Source organism: Amblyomma mixtum, chromosome 6 (genome assembly GCF_055824585.1).
Source record: "Amblyomma mixtum isolate Tamu chromosome 6, ASM5582458v1, whole genome shotgun sequence".
NCBI lineage: Eukaryota > Metazoa > Arthropoda > Arachnida > Ixodida > Ixodidae > Amblyomma > Amblyomma mixtum.
In genome coordinates this window covers 90,925,028-90,942,131 of record NC_143017.1, presented here as the reverse complement: position 1 = coordinate 90,942,131, position 17,104 = coordinate 90,925,028, and the positions used below count along the sequence as shown (strand labels likewise).

The 17,104-nt window shown below is 46.2% G+C and overlaps 1 protein-coding gene across 1 annotated transcript in view; it reads left to right on the top strand.

Moving 5' to 3' along the window:
• LOC149339646 (atrial natriuretic peptide receptor 1-like) overlaps window positions 1-17,104 on the top strand; it is a 98,831-nt gene that overhangs the window by 53,699 nt on the left and 28,028 nt on the right. The window contains exons 11-17 of the mRNA XM_089550961.1: window positions 6,023-6,100; window positions 6,203-6,280; window positions 7,407-7,511; window positions 8,000-8,071; window positions 8,282-8,435; window positions 9,597-9,773; window positions 15,383-15,551. Of these exons, the coding sequence (XP_089407087.1) occupies window positions 6,023-6,100; window positions 6,203-6,280; window positions 7,407-7,511; window positions 8,000-8,071; window positions 8,282-8,435; window positions 9,597-9,773; window positions 15,383-15,551 (833 nt within the window). The remainder of the gene's footprint in view (window positions 1-6,022; window positions 6,101-6,202; window positions 6,281-7,406; window positions 7,512-7,999; window positions 8,072-8,281; window positions 8,436-9,596; window positions 9,774-15,382; window positions 15,552-17,104) is intronic.

The window sequence follows — 17,104 nt, the reverse complement described above, 5'->3', positions numbered from 1 at the left end:
GCTCCAACGCGTCTACGACGACAAGGCAAGCAGAGCCGCGCACTTTCGGCACAAATCATGCCTGCGCAACCTGCTCGACCCTTCCATCACGCCGGAGACGATATGGGACCGGATTGTGGACACGATGCGATCCTTCACCGCTTCCGGCCAACTCGACGCTTTGGAACTCGTTGGCGTGCTTGACATCAGGTACAGCGTCGGCATACTTCTTACCGCTTCGGTGAGCCGTCTTGCGGATGGAAATCACACGGTTGACTTCATCCCCGTAGAAACAAAGTTTCCCGTCTTCGACCAATCTCTGTACACCCATGGCAAGCTATACACACGTTTTCTCCAATTTCTTAGGTCCTCACTGAATATATCGATCAGAGCAAGAGGCATAGAAACGCTGGTTAGAAAAATGGCCCGAAACTTTTCACGAAGAAAAGGGCAGACAATCAAAGGGCTGACTTCTCTTCTGAGCGACTTCTTGCCGATTAGCTCTTTGAAAGCATGGAAGACGTCCCTTCGAGCAGCGTGTGCCTGCCAAGACATCGTAGACTTTCACACCACAATTTTCTACCCCAGGCTGCTCGCCGCGCAGCTGGAAATTTTCGGCGACCGTGATCGAGAGAACGAAGTGCTTGCGTTTATAATCCTAGCTACCAGCGCTAGCCTTTTTGCCCGCCCGTTAGTGGTCGCTTCTGAGTGGGACTTGAAGCTTCGCCTCGCCACGTGCATGTCCTGGGTGCATAGGATATACCATATATGGGACGCCGTGGCGGTCGCCCGACTCAGCAGTCCCGGAAAAGACGCCATGCTGGCTTCACTATTTCGAACCACTGTAGAGGCAGCGAAAGACGAAGTCGAAACTCTGTTCGGCAACACCAGGGAAGGCTCCGAGTTGCGTGCTTTCTTATCGACCTTGAAGTTCTTCAACACCGGCACACTAGCATCTCTCTACAATGCCTACCTGCCAGAGTTCGCGGACGACGACTACGTACGAAATCGTTTCGCCGTGCGTGAGTTTGATTCGAAAACGCAAGCGTTAGACTCGGCTTTGGGACTGCAAGGAAGATCGGTTTGGAGCACGGACAAGCTCAGCACAGTAGCGGCGGTGGCCGGGGAGCATGTACTCTTCTCGCCCATGGTCTACTCCGTGTTGCACGTGGAGTGCGGACCTAAAGCCTGGTTCCTCAACGCCCCACTGGTCGCTGTTCGCCTCGCTGATGAGCTCCTGTGGAAGATGCACACTGAGGCCCTGACAGGTGGCCTAAGGGACATCGTGGACCCAAAGCCCTTCACCTGTTTTTCCCGCCAGGGTTACAAGCTGGACAGCCTAAACTATCCGCTACTGGCGCTGCGCATCATGGCACGGGCGTTTCCATTCGCCGAGTGGCATGGGCAGTGGGTGCAGCATGGTGTGTGGAAGGTGGCGCATAGCCAGCTATTCTTTATGCTCTTCTACCTGGGCGAAGTGTGCACGTCCTTGTCTAGATCAGAAGGACTACACCTTCCGGGTACGCCATCCTTTCTATCCCACCTCCCGGAATTCGGGCGGGCTTTCAGGTGCCGGTCATCACCTTCCGAGTCAACCCTCGTGCCCTGTTAATAGCTATGTCCTTTCGGCGTAGCCCTCAAGTCCGCAAAAAGGGTTGTTGAGTGATCGATAATTTTCGATTTGTGGGGACACTGTATGGATTCAAACCCTTCTGTGCTGTTGCTGCCTGCTTCTAGCGTGTTTTGACTAACCGGCTGTGAGAAAATCGAGGTGCCGGATTTTGTAACCAGCGACTGGTAGCACTTTACCGCATAGTGTAGCTGTTTTGTTTAATTCAGGTTGTGTGTTCTTATTTTGACGTTAGCTAGACTGATGGAGCTCGCGCTATTTGCCTTGTCATTGGCTATTTCTCATCACATTGTGTAACGGCGTCGATTTGAGCGCCACATTTGCCTGCTTATGAACTTCCTGTTGCATGATAAATTCGTGAAACGTGCACTGCTTTTTCCAAGAATCACAACAGATACTTCCCAATACATCATGACGGCAAAGTTTAAAGCTCAAAGACGCTTGACTGTCAATGTTCAAAAGAATGGCGTGGCAAAGGAGGTGTAAAAAAAATGCGCTAAAACAGGTGATGGGTTGAAAACAGATACGACACGATAGCTAGTGTCGTCTGTTTCCCTACTTAGTGCACTGTTCTTTTTGGTGTTTTTTTTTCAGATATGAATTAGAACCAACCAGTCAGAGTAGTTACCCTACTTTACGATGCTTTGGTTCATAGTTAGTCGGCGCCGTAATTAACAGTTCGAGTAATTTGTTCAGTTGTTTATAAAATACCAAATAGGAGAACTCACCAGTGGAAGTAATGGTATCTGCTCTATCTATACATGTGACCTAGTATTGCATCGCGCGTGAATTTCTTACTGTATTACTAGAAAGCTACGTTGGAACTACGTGGGATAGCTGAGTAGAGGCACGGCACGAGCCGAGTAGAGGACGAATAAAAAAATATGATACGGCATCATCGTCGTCATTCGCGTTACCGTCCTGCTTGTTTTGCATGGATAAATCTGAATAGAGTTATTAAAGTTTTTGCGTGGCGTAAGTAGAACTGGTCGTCGTCCGTTCTAAGTCTAGCACTTTAAAACTCCCTGCACTAATCAGGCCATGTTTGCAAAAATTGTGGAACAAACGCAATCCCTTGCAGTATGACAGCCGATGACCTTTCCGCTACTCTTACCCAGCTAAAGGCTTCAGCATTTCTGCCACTGTCATCTGTGTAGGGCCACAAATGAGCGTCAGTTCCTGAGTGTGACATTCTCTTCGAATATTAACTTTGAACGAGTATTACTGCATATAATGAGCTTCGATATCTCAGTTTTAGTATGTAGTCGTTGAACGTGAGCTTGTCAAAAGCAGTTCGCGAATAGCTTGTACCAATGCGGTGTAAAGTCTTGGCCGCACAGAACTCAGCTGATGCAGACCTGGTTGTGCGAAAATATTGCCGAAACTTCACTTAAAAGGCAATACGATCTTGCGTTGAACGCGTACTTGTTGCTTCAACGGCCTTCGCTACATATGCAATTTCTGCAACGTAGGCCTGCCGTGGGCAGAAAATCAGTCTAGCTCTTGCGAAACGGCATATAGGTGGGTTCATGTGTAAGGTTGCGCAACGTAGGTTTAGAAGTAGGTAGTTTGAAGACAGCTCTATACAATTTTGTTCAGGGCAAAAATTGATTTTATGGCATTTTTTCGCTATGATCATTTTTTTTTTGGCAGCGGAAGATGTATTTATTCCTGAAAAAAAATGCATTAAAAAGTGAAACACATTCCCTTTTCCGCTACTCCATACCCCATGACCACCATTTGGAAGCGAATTGTGATGTAGGCAGGATTCAGAGATCTACGAATTAAAAAAAGAAATAAAAAGCCTGCTTAAGCCTGCTTAAGATTTGCTTAAGCCTGCATCCTGATCCAGAAATGCGGTGTTATGACAGCCTACGAAACGCTGTGCTTCGCACGGACATTGCGCGAAGTTGCATTACTTTCACTCATCGCGCCTAAGGCCTGGAGACTTAATACGACTCTTGGCATGCTAAAAGCAACATTTTGGGCCGAGTCAGCTTCAGCTTCAAAATGTTTTACTCATGCATTTCACTTGACAGTTTATCCTCTTTTTTTCACTGCAAATCAGCATATAGTTCACAAAGCAGCGACATAACTGATGCAGGAAACGTAGCGCATCACTTCGGGAGCGATTTCGTTCGCAGCGAAGACGTAGCCTCGTTCCCGATCTCGTGATCAGCACCTGAGACTTATTGAGTTGCTTTCCCTGCTGCATAAATTCGTCGTTCTCGTACAGCTGCTGCACGGCGCTTTTTGTCTATAGCCGATAAAAGTCAAAATCTAGCGGCTAGTAAAGCATCTTCATCGAACTCACCTGTGAAAAGAGACGTTATGGCGCGGATTGCAAGTAAACGTGTATTGTAGGATTTCGGAAAGTGGTGTGACGGTGCAAGATACTCTGGCATCTGTAACCTAGTCATCCGCTAATGCCCGTGTGAGCCCGCCACAGTCGTGTCATTAATCTTTTAGGTGGCGCAAAGCAATTAAGCACAGTTTCTGGAGTGGACACTGCTGTCAGTTACATGAAAATTGTTCATGCTCAAGGCTGCTGACAGAGGAGTTGGTTTTCGTTTTAATGCTCTAAACATGCGTGCACCAAACACCAGAAGAACCGCGCAGAACGAATGACTATGTGCGCCCCACGCAGGTATTGTTGCAAAAGAAAACAATTCGACATGAGCTAACCTAAAATCTGGCTCCCATCTTGCGTCGAGGTGAGGATGTGTGCATTCCGACGTAACATGAGGCAAATCCATTTTCATGTGCGCACTCACTCACTAAGCAGCTGCTACTGTGGCTACAGCTTAAGTAACGAAACTGTTATAGCATCTGTGACAAGCCAAGTTTCTTTTTTTTTTGGTGATCCCCCTAGGGCCGAAACAGAAGATGCACCCACAGTTCCTCGCAAGCTCTGCCCTGTCACGTGACTTTTTGAACCAATGGGCGAGTTCAGAATCCGGACGTGATCGTGCAAACTTGAAAATGGAGAGCAAGCACGCCTTTCTGAATTTTTGTAATGACAGCTGTTTGTTTATGGCTCGTCGCATTTGCACGGTTCATAACGTGATACTACGGTGAGAAAAGCCCGACAATGAGGAGGCGAGGAGAAAGGAAACTTAAGGGCACAACATTAGCTGCATAGCATCAACAACGGGCGAAGAACGAAAGGCGTACATCAAAGCCCTCCGCCCGCATAGACCGGAAATAACTCTAGCGAATACAGGACTCTTTACTGCGAAAACAACGCACCGTGCTCCTGAGACAAGCCATAACACAGGCATTGCCCGATGTCTTTAGTTCGTAGATGCTGAAAAAGAAGCCAATACATCTATGCAAGTGTGCGCGTTTACACTTACCCGTACTCGTCTATACAAACTGGAACTGTTCAAGAGCCAACCCACCACAACGTCACAAGCTTCCTCACACCATACCCACATGCCTCCCGCCCAACCTCTTCTTGGAGCACCCTCCTTTACCACGTGTCCCATGGCAGGGCAGAAGATCCTCAAGGCTCGCTCTGATGAAAGCAGACCAAGACATGGGTCGTTTAAATAAATGTTTGTTCTCCATCGCGAGCATATTGAGGGCTTCTGCGCTGTCACGGCCGTTGACTCTCTCGCAGCACTTCTCGCGCTGGGGTGCCCTTTTGTATATTGCTCATTCTTCACGTTCGCAATAGATTTGCTGCACAGTACTGACTTCAGAAAAGAGCAATTGCTTGTCGAAATTGTTGAAAGCACCGCAGTTCTCCTCTCCATCGAGCATGTAGTGGTTGGAGCTCCCTCTGCGCTTATTGTGAGCGCTTTGTGTACCCTTCTCATCCTTGTTTGAGAGTGCGCAGTATCCTTTGTTGATCATGACATACCGACTCGCCCAACAACACTCTTCTCTTTACTGAACAACTTCGTAGCGCTCTTGGTGGTTTCGTGCACTCTAGACGGGGCTGCAGTCTCTCTCTCTCTCTCTCTTTGAATGATGTCAGGCTGGCTACGTATACCAACCACACACCAGCACTTCTCCGAAAGTGCAGGCCAACCAGAATGCAAAATAACGGCTTTGTGAGGCGCGAGGCAGCGCTAACGTTCTCTTCGAACGTGATGTTCGCGCATGTTGATTTCTTGCCATGAATGGAGCCAACCATCCTTGCAGGCTTTATCAGGACTGAGAGGATATGTAAAAGGCCCCTCAACGCTTACAACTGGCGCCCAGTAGCGCAGTTATTAGCTCCGTCGGCAGCAGTTCACGGATGCCCGTATGCTAGGTAGTTCGGACTGCTATGACACAACACACATATGCTCTTCGTTCATATAGTTGTGTGACTCCCAACTTGGCGTTACACAATCTTGCACCTAATTGCTAGCAGCATGAAACTTTTGCAGCTTATTCGTGCGTTTTTTTTTTCATTTTCTTTAGTCATACATGAAATCAACGTCCAACGTAAGCACGCTTCAAGGCTTGAAAATATCTGGTGTCCAGCTGGGAACTGTCAAGGTAGGAAGAGAGTTCGAACTCTGTATTCACTGGATACGCCAGTATCGAGGCCAGGAACTGGGCCGTGCTTGAAATTTTTCCTCTTTGTGTTTTCGCCGGCAGGGAATACGAGTGGCCATAAAACCGCTGAACGTGAAAAAGATCCACGTCACCAGGCAACTGCTCGCAGAGATCAAAATGGTAAGGCAACCAGAGTCACCCCGAAAGTCCCTGCTCTTACTTCAGCAGAGGTTGGTAATAAGTGCATGATGTTTTGAAAACGATGGCGTCACCCACAAGTTAGGCATTCAGCTATCGTTGACACCCGTGCGCCCCCCCCCCCCCCCCCCTCCCCTTCGCCTTTTCTTTCAACATACTGTGTTCGAAGTCCTTGTCAGTAGTTTGTAAAAATGCGTCACGTAGCGTGATAGTCAACCAACTTCCGAGTGTTGCACCAGTAAGAATTAACCTTCGGAAAAGTTTGCAGCCAGAATGATCGAACAGCTCGGCTCTCAGCCAGAGCCCTTTGATTATTACAATTGCTTAACTCCGCACAGGAGCAATACATAAAACTTGACGCACTAAATCGTCCAAACCTTGGAGCTTGCCAGACTGTCACGCCACCTGTGCCATTCAGGCAAACTGTTTCGCGCTGCTGCAAACACGGTTATGAAGTTTCAGGGCGTCAGCGACACCTGATTATCCTTGTCATAGGCGACGCCACCATCTGCTAAACACCAGCAAATGTATTCGGGTCATGCCCGCATTTTCATTCACTGATTTGAAACAGATGTGATTAAAGAACTCTGCCTGCAGCCACATATTGTGCTGTGACATCACGGGACCATGAATGTGGCGTTGTACGTGACGATTCGTGCAAGACCCGTGCGAGCTCGACTCAGAAGTGGGGTGGAAAAGCATTGTGTGCCGACAACGTTACGAAAGTTGTACGTATTTTCTAGTTGTTTAGAAGAACAAAGGAGAATGCTGCCAGCGGTACCAGGAGTTCCATCTCGTGACAGCCGCTCGCGTTATCGACGAGTTTGCGAGTGTCCACAGTGTGCACAGGCATCAATGAAGAACCACGAGAGAGATTAGCTTTCCAGAGAGGATGTTTCGAATTGAAAAAAAAAAAATGTGTAGAATGCCTTTCTCTCAGTGCCATTTTCGGGGGAGCGGCAGCCAATAAAAGAGGCATCAGAAAAGGCGCCGCTTAAGCGCTCACGCAGCTGAACACGCTAGGCTACCCACGGCAAAAGCGCAGTAATCTTACTTTGAAAATTCATCGTGCTTAGAAAGAGCTTATTGCATATTTTTGCCTTGGTAGGTCCACGACCTCACGCATGAGAACCTCGTCCGTTTCGTGGGACTCTGCATCGAGGATCCCAACGTCTCTATCATCACAGAGCTGTGCCCACGGGGAAGCTTAAGGGTAAGAAGTTAGTAACACAAGCCTGTGGCTGCTTATATTAGCATGTTTGCGAAGCAGGTGTTTAAGTAAAGCAGCGTCTACACGTGTACACTCAAAATATAACGCAGCCTGGATCGGTGTACCTTTAGCTGTGTGCTTATAAGTCGTGCTGTAGCGAACACATTTGCAAAAGTTGCCTTCAGTGAAACAACCGATATCAACCAAGCGTTCTTGGACTTCATGCGTATTTATGAATGCTGTTCCCTTTTTTTTCGGCCTTGCTTTCCGTCTTTCGCATCCCTCATAGCCCGTGTTTCAATTCGGGACGTTAAAACTCGCAATTTACAATGTTTCTTTCTCTTCTTTCTTTTTTATTTCTTTCTTTCAATGTCTTTCTTTCAATGCCCTCATTGCATTCCGTCTGTTCGTTTCATATATGTTTTTTTCGCTGCGCTCGCAACGGGCTGCGATATCTCTTTTCTGCATTTCCTTCTTCCTCTCGTTCCAAGGACATGCTCGAAAACGAAGACATCAACATCGACTGGATGTTCAAGTGTTCCATGATCACTGACATCGTAGAGGTAAGAACGTATAATATGTATTTGTCCTTATATCCGCCGCATATTACTTATGGCACTGTCGGTTCTGTTTTCCAGTTCATGTATTTAATTTGTCCAGAGCACAATTATTCCATTCCTGCATTATCGTCCTTATGATTCATTCGTTGTTTTCTTTCGTCAGAATGTTTCCGCGTGTCGTATTAATAAGCCTTCGCTTTCCTTCCCGACAAGGGCCTGCAATACCTGCATGGCACGCCCATCCAGTACCATGGGCGGCTGAAAAGCACGAAATGCATAGTGGACGGACGATTCGTGGTCAAGCTGTCCGACTACGGGCTGCGACACCTCCATGCGCAGCTGCCTGAACCCGAGGACAAGAACCCAAGTACGTGAACCTCGCTTTTTTGCGAACCCAAAAGAAAGACAGAAAGAAAGAAAGAAAGAAAGAAAGAAAGAAAGAAAGAAAGAAAGAAAGAAAGAAAGAAAGAAAGAAGGAAAGAAAAAGAGAGAGAAAGAAAGAAAGAAAGAAGGAAAGAAATAAAGGAAAGAAAGAAAGAAAGAAAGAAAGAAAGAAAGAAAAAAGAAAGAAAGAAAGAAAGAAAGAAAGAAAGAAAGAAAGAAAGAAAGAAAGAAAGAAAGAAAGAAAGAAAGAAAGAAAGAAAGAAAGAAAGAAAGAAAGTGTGCGCGTGTGTGTTGTGTGTGTGTGTGGTGTGTGCGTGTGCGTGTGCGTGCGTGCGCGCGTGTGTGTGTGTGTGTGTGTGTGTGCGCGTGCGCGTGCGTGTGCGTGTGTGTGTGCGTGTGTGTGTGTGTGTGTGTGTGTGTGTGTGTGTGTGTGTGTGTGTGTGTGTGTGTGTGTGTGTGTGTGTGTGTGTGTGTGTGTGTGTGTGTGTGTGTGTGTGTGTGTGTGTGTGTGTGTGTGTGTGTGTTCAATAATCTGGTGATGCTGTAGCATTATCTCGACTTTACTGTGATTTAAACCAACCGGACCACCGCCTGCGCACACGAGCCATATTTCGTGCTCACTTAGACTGGCTCTCGATCAACTTCTGAACTCAATAGCGCCTTGCCCAATTTTATACACGTTGCGACTTACTTCTCAAAACTAACTGCATGGCACAGTGCCAAAAACGCGCTTCATACTTTTACGTGCAGCAGGCGCAGTGCATATATACCATTAGTAATAAGATTGTGCAGCCTTTTCCATAAAGGTAAAAAAAAAACTGCGGGTTTAACGCATTCTGGGCTTCTTTCAATGTGCAGTCCTCCTGTGGCTTTTAGCTAGGCTATATACGAGGATAGGACACTTCCGCAACGCTAACAATAGCCTTAACCCAAGGTAACATTGCGGTTGACTTCGCTACGCTTACCCACTCGGGTGGCTAAAAAAAGATGATCATTAACCCTGTCGTCCACTGCCTGCAGTCAGAGAAACTGCAAAGTAATCCCTGCTTGGTTTGACCGCTCAGCTTCTTTCAGCGAGCTGGCTTAGGTTGGCCGTTATGGCGGATGAAACTGCAGGCACGGACGCATTTCCATCGCCGTGCAGGATCCATGTTTTGGACGGCGCCGGAGTTTCTGCGTCTCAAGGAGCCGAGGCAGCACTCGTCACAGAAGGGCGACATCTACGCCTTCGCCATCATTCTGCAGGAGGTGATCACCCGATCTGGACCGTACGAGTCGTTGGAACGCATTGGCCGCACCAGATCTGTGATGGAACCCGAAGGTACAGCTCCGGCACACCTGTTCGTAGTCGTTCACCCTGTAAATTCTGAATTCGCTTTGCACAAAGGGTGTATTGCTATTTCGTAATCATTAACGAGAATCTCACACTCGTTGAGCATAACTTATCGACTTCGCAGAATCGTCGCAACCCCAAACCGACGTCCAGGTCACGTCGCTATTATTTCTCTGCATTCTTCTTGCTTAAAGTATGTTAATTTTATTCTTTTTGAAACAGCCGTCGTCTGCAGGCGCCAACTTTTGCAAAAGAAGAAAAATTGGGAAAGCGCTAACGTCTCTACCCTGCTGCGTAGATAATGGTCGAACATGGGAACAAAACTAAACTGGAAGGAACAACGTATATTTTGAGAAGAGCTTCGAGAAACGCGATTGAAGGATTCATTTTAAACTCGGATATAATTGAACACACTTACCCGCGGGCGCAAGCGTAAAGAGACATGAACCAGTTAAACAATGCCTTTATCTGTTTTCTGCTGTGCTGCAATGATTTCAAGAATAAAAATCAGTGACTTCAAATCATATCGCATCAAGCTAAAATTTTGCACATGCTCGACAAACATGGACACAAGACATTTGGAGGCAAAACCTCCAACTGAAAAAAATGAAGAGCGAAGTAGCTTTTCCTTATTCTAATAACATGGATGACCTTGGAGGTGCGCTGCAATGTTTTGCGGGGATGAAATTCAAAGCATGAGCTTTCGATGCTATAAATCCGACTATTTTCTTGCGTGTCTTCAAAGAGAGGCGACAGCCAAGCCTTGGTCGATAAAAATTCCGTCATTTCTATTTTAGAAAACCAAAGCAGGATCGTATTGCATATGGAAATTGAATATTGCGGCTTTGTACCGCCTGTCGAAACACTTGCGCCGCCTATGCTGGAACGCGTTTTATCGACATGTCTTTAATCTTAAATGTTAGATGTATGTATCTCAGATTTTAGACGTCGTGATTTCATAGCTACGACCAACAAATGTCATTTCGGAAAAGGTATAGCTGTTTTAAATTTCATCTGCTTTTGAACAGAATGCGTTGAGCGTTCCCTCCAGAGCCCTAAATGTGAATTCAAGGCGGCGTCAAGGAAAATACACTCTAAACTGAAAGGACTAAAAAGGGACTAAAACTCCCTTTTATAAAAGAGAGTGCGCTAGAGGAGAGTTTACTCCCTTTTTACTCCCATGTGGGCGTATTCATGTTTAGAGTATAAATACGGCAGCGGCCGCACTCCACATTTTGAAGGAATAAATAAAACTGAATTAAACCGATCATATTACGCATAATGTATACATTGCAAGCGGTTCATCACGTTAACTAACCTCAAGAACATGCAGTTGTGAATGTGAGACATATTACGCGCGTAACTTGTAGATGGTTTAGGTGGTGCATGACCTCTATCGAATGAATACTCACGAAAAGGCCGAGAAAAAAAAGGAAACACGCTCTCATCTGTCTTTATTTACAGCCAGGCAAGAAAATGTACACGGAAATCATGAAAGTCAAGACAAACGATGACAAACCACGAAAACAAAAATTTCACAAAAACCGTTCAAGAAACTTGATTTCCGCCTTCAAGAGCTTTACAGACGTATCGCTAACACAATAATCTCCCTTCTTCCTAAAGTGAACAGCTTCTTACAGTACACGTACCGTTATATCGCCACCTCTGCCCAAGATGCTTGTCTCATTCAGCCGCGGTTCATAGGTTGTGCAGTTCGCACAATGTTCTGCCAAATTTGTGCCTCCACCCTTTAACGCCTGCAAATGGTGCCCTGCAGGACCATTTGCGCAGCGCCCAGTCTGACCTATGTAGGCCTTCCCGCAGGTAAACGCTGGTTAGCGCGAGTCCTTGTCTTTCTCGACCTTTTCGTGAGCGTCTCTTTCTGGGCTATTGTTTCATTAAAAAAAAATACGCGCATAAACGGTGGAGTAAGACGACAATATTGCCGAGTGCATGACAACTTCAGGTCGCGATTGAAGAGAGACTTGAGCGCTCTTAAGTCTACAAAAGTTATTAGGCCAGCGGCCGACGTGTTCACTGTAAAACCGAGGACTTCTGTCGTTGATATGATTCCTTGAGGACAGCAGCACCATTGGGAAATGCTAGTTTAGTAGAATTTAATTATTAGTGTTAGAACTCTTACCCCTCTGTGAGTGAGGGCTTCAACATCTTTGTTATTTGCTTTTGCTGTGTTTGCTGCAAACGAAGTTGTTTTTTAGTTGTTTTTTGAGTGAGTGAGTGCTTGAATAGTTTCGTTATTTACTTTTGCTGTGTATATTGCAAATAACCTTATTTTTGTGCTTCTGTCCTTGTTTATTTATATCTCTAATGTATATAGTATTGTGCACTGCTCTGTTACCATTCACAGCATTTATGTTCGCTCATTAATATTACTTCTCCGGACGCTTGTACTTTGTTCTATATGATGTGTACTGTTTGTGTTTGTGTTATGTTACGTTAAACCGTATATTGTCAGACCAAGTAGTTCCTATCATTTGGTGAAAAGGAGAAGCCGGAGCCGCTATGCGGCACCAAACTCTCTTTTCTTGTTCGTGTAAATAAAAAAAAAGATAAAACATGCTAGTCACGCCAAATTTAGCTTAACTTCGCCCCTAATTGCCACCCGCGGCTATGCGACAAACTGAAGGAAAGTTATTTTTACAGCGCGTTTGCTTCTCGCGTGTGCAGCGAGCGCCTTCATTACTTGTGCCTGCTAAGCGAATAAGGGACTCACAGTGCGATGGACATCAACGATTCAGATGACTTGCATTTTTTCAACAAAACAGTTCTTGTCTTCGGAGCGCGAAAGTGAGATATCTGAATAAAGATCACACCAAATATTCGTGTCCTTGAATAGCTACAACTTCACCACAGCAGGAAGACACCGTCTAAAACCAGAAATATGTGTTGTGCTGGGTTTTATGTCACATAAGCGACTGAGGCTATCATGCGCCATAACCAGAAGTGATTACATGAAGCAATTAAAGGACCTCGTTGCATTTTTGAATCTCTGCACGGAGTCACATATGTACTGCGTAAAGTTCCCGACTGAAGGAATCGTTGATCACAGACCTCAAACCTTCAAAAACTGCGCGAATGAAGCCATCGAGGCTACGTTTATTCTGTACCGTATTACCGGTTCCATAACTCAGCTTCGCCGATAATATTCAGGCGGTGCGTCTGTGTCGAACGTCGCTATTTGTTTAGTACCAGCTGGCACGCAACCAGGACGTATCAGCTTGTTTTGACGGCGAACACGACGTGTGCGATAGCCTGTCCCACATTCGGTACGCCGTGTTTCTCGTCCCACTCTCACTCTGGCGAGACACGAACGTACAGATAGACGTTGCGAGGTGTAGCCGGTTATTTTTGGTGATATAATCGCGGAGCATTGCCACAAGCTGGGAAGGTCGCCGCGCGGAAGCTGGGCACAAGGGAGAGACTGAAGTGGTGACGCCGAGTCATGAATGGGACAGATGTTTCTAGGGAATTTTTTTTTCTGCCTATGTTGCATGCAGTGCTCTCGGTAGCATTATTAGCAATATCTAGGCACCAAATCAAAGCGCGTATTTTTGTTGCTAGACTAAGAATCACAATTTTTTTTATTATAAATAAGGAGGGTTAACCGCACGGTGGATTGATCCTTTTCACTGGAATTTAACAGCCCTGATCTCGGTCAAAAAGATTCGCCTCAGTTATTAGAAGATGCAGATCGTCACACTGTCAAGGACAAACATTTCCATTTTGTTTTTTTATCCTGAAACAATACAAACGGTCCTCATCCCTGCTTATTGTACAATTGGCTAAACCTGGAGGAGGGCAGTTTTACTGCTCTGAACAGGAGCGAGTTAACTCAGTGAACATGCAATTTTAGCAGTACTTGTTGTAGGACTAGTTGGTTCATGCCATAAATTGGTTTGGTTTGGTTTGGTTTATGGGGTTTAACTTCCCAAAGCGACTCATGCTATGAGGGACACCGTGGTGAGGACTCCGGAAATTTCGGCCACGTGGGTTTCTTTAACGTGCATGGACATCGCACAGAGCATGGGCCTCTAGAAATTCTATAAATCTGAACGGCGAGAAAGACACGATCACAAAAAAATACAAGGAGACGCTCTTTCTGTCCTCCTTGTATTTCCTGCGATCATGTCCTTCGCGCCGTTCAAGTTTATGTAATTTTAAACCATGTTTGTGCGTTCCGAGCTTAGATGGTCATACAGAAAACCGGGGCGGAGTGGGCTCTTGTAAGTGAAATTTGCGGCTTCGTTCTTGAGTAGTAACCGACTGCATGACCTCTCAGTGAACTATACCAATAGTTATGCGAGGTGTCTGTGATGGAGGAGCGGTACAGTGGAGAGCGAGGCCGGCGTGCCATATATAGCTTTCGCAAGAGTTGTCGGTTAGTTAGTTAGTTAGTTAGTTAGTTAGTTAGTTAGTTAGTTAGTTAGTTAGTTAGTTAGTTAGTTAGTTAGTTAGTTAGTTAGTTAGTTAGTTAGTTAGTTAGTTAGTTAGTTAGTTAGTTAGTTAGTTAGTTAGTTAGTTAGTTAGTTAGTTAGTTAGTTAGTTAGTTAGTTAGTTAGTTAGTTTTGTAACGCCATGAAGATTTGCGCAAAATATCACGACACACTGAAAGACGAGAGCAACTAAAAACTGATACTCTAACGACATGCCTGGAAAACATGCACCATCGTCACACTCTACACTACAGAATGCAATAAGGTTGATTCACTTTTGTACAAAGCCGCATGATGTGTCACTGACACAGCTGTGCGCTATCCTTATTAAATAGGGGTCGCTAATTTTGCGTGCCACGGCCTTGCCGCCCCTGCAAAGATTCTTTATCTTAGTCGTGGCCGGCACTTGCATGTTCTGCAATTTTCCGGGAGGTTTTCTTTTTTTCATCATCTCCTAACTTTCGTTCATGCTCCTCTACATGATCATTTATGCAACGCCCTGTTTCTCCAATGTAGGCTTTTGCACATGCTAGTGGAATTTCGCAGAGCACCACTTTCGCGCATTTCACGTAGGTTTCCCATGCTTTGTGGCGCATCCACTCCGTCTGTTTCTCTTTAGCCTAGCTTCAAAGGTGCCGAGAACACCACAGCTACTGCGTACCTGTCGACCACTATTTTCAAGTTCGCGTAACCTTATGCATTTAATGTAGTAACACAAGTTTGGTGCCTTCATTTTGGACCGTTTTGCGCGGTTTTTCTTTGAACTTCTGCAGAATGGTTTCACTTAACGCTGCCCCGATCGCACAGGGGTAGCCGGCATCATCCAATCGGGACACGTGGTTCTGAACACTGCCACTCATTCTGTGCTGGTATTTCATGCGCGCAGACTTAGGACAAAGAGCAGCAATGCCCTTCTTGACAGTTTTCGAGTGTGCACATCCTTAAATCAGTAGATACTTTGCAACCCTGGGATCGTACATCCATCTCATGGTGAATTAAGAGGAACATGTTTATGTCCAAAAACCTGTAGGTGCGTCATGCGTAAATGTCAGACTCTTACCAAGTCGTCTAAAATAATCTGAAATCTCGCTCGTCATGTCATGACACTTGAGTATATAAAGCGCTGCTCGTGTGCCCTCGCAGAGGTCCTGGACCGCGTGAAGATGGGCACGACGCCCCCGTTCCGGCCCGAGGTGTCGCCAGACGAGTGCCCCGCCGACGTGCTTCGGCTCATGCGCGCCTGTTGGGCCGAGGCCCCCACGGACAGACCCACCATCGCCGAAGTCCGGCACGCCGTCAAGAAGATCACTAAGTGAGTTACGCCCTCTCCTGTACGCAGGCAACACAGAGTGAGTTTGCCTCAGAGCATGACTCAACAGCGCGGATAAGGACGGTAATAAACGTAAACAAACACCACAAGGCGCTAACCTTGCAGCTGCCGTAGAATCTGAAAATTATGCATCTTGTGTACGTTACATTGGCTATGAAATGCGAGTTTAAATTTTAAATCTAATGCGTTGGAGTTATCGTCATATAAAGGCCCCTCCGCTGTCCGGTGTAAAGAAGTTTCCTGATTGGTCGAGAGAGGTCACGTGACCTTGCGAAGTCGTCACAACTTTCCCACCCGGGAGGGAGCAAACCAGTTTCCAAATAGCAACCTAGATAGAAAATCAAAACCAGATAATCAGAAAAAAATCTGTGTGTGCAAATGTCGGCACCGTCGCAGAATAGCGTATACTGACAACGCAGCTAGTAGTCCGATTGTGGCTCTTGATAGACCGACAATTGCACAGAAACTGACGCAAACATCCACAGAGGTTGCATCGGAAACTGCTACAAAAATTTAATTTATTGCTATCGCATTCCACTCTTAAGGTGACTTAAGCACCTCAAGGCACTTTATGAGATCTGTGACAGCATGCCATAAGCTTAAGGTTAGAGGTACCTAAATTGCGTTGACAGTGTTACCGATGCGAAGCTAGTGCTGTCGAGTTGCTAACTTTCTGGTATGTGCCTATAGAACATTGTCCGCGTTCTTTTAGATCGACATTGGTGCGATGAAATGGTTCTTAAAATGTGCTTTGAAAACGTCAGGACGCACACCGGGCTTATTAATAGTCATCAGCTGAGAGCTGTCGACTTTCTTCTTAAACACACAGTGATTGTCTGCCCTGGAGAAAAAAATATTTATGGCTATAGAGCTGTATACAAGCCTTTAGATGGCATATTCGTTTTCTTATGATCCGCATTGCGCCTTCAGCGGTAAAGCGGCTGACTTATACCATATGATATACGTTAATGCCAGAGAAATCCAGCTTTACAAAGAATCAATAACCAGGCAACTGAGGACTGGGATGGTGGTGGTGAAAACTTTTATATTGTAAAAAAGAGTTTGGGAGCCACAGAGTGGCCCCGCTACATGGTCGGCGTCCCTAGTCTGGGACACCGCACGACGAGGCCCCGTCTCTCGCCCGTTTCACCAGAGCCCTTTGGGACTCAAGCGAAGAGCAGTTGAGGAGGGCAGTCTCCCATGCCTCTCTGGAAGGGGTAGGGGAGGGGGGGAGGTGGGGATTTTGAGTACATGCCCACACCATGTGGAAGATATCACAGGTCTCCCCACAGTGTGGGCATCGCCCATCCGTGTTAGGATCGTAATGTTTTATTATTGCAGGACAGAGTAGAGTACCTGTCTGCAGGCGCCTTAAAGTTCGCTCCTCCGTCTTACTCAGCCCTTTTGCAGGGGCCGGGAAAAGGCGGTGGTTGTCGCTATAATGTGTTAATATTTCCCTGAATCGCAGCAGCGGCTGGTTAGTCTCCGAGCCAGAAGAGCTGGGATGAGGAGCCCGGTGAGTAAGCGCTCGGGCA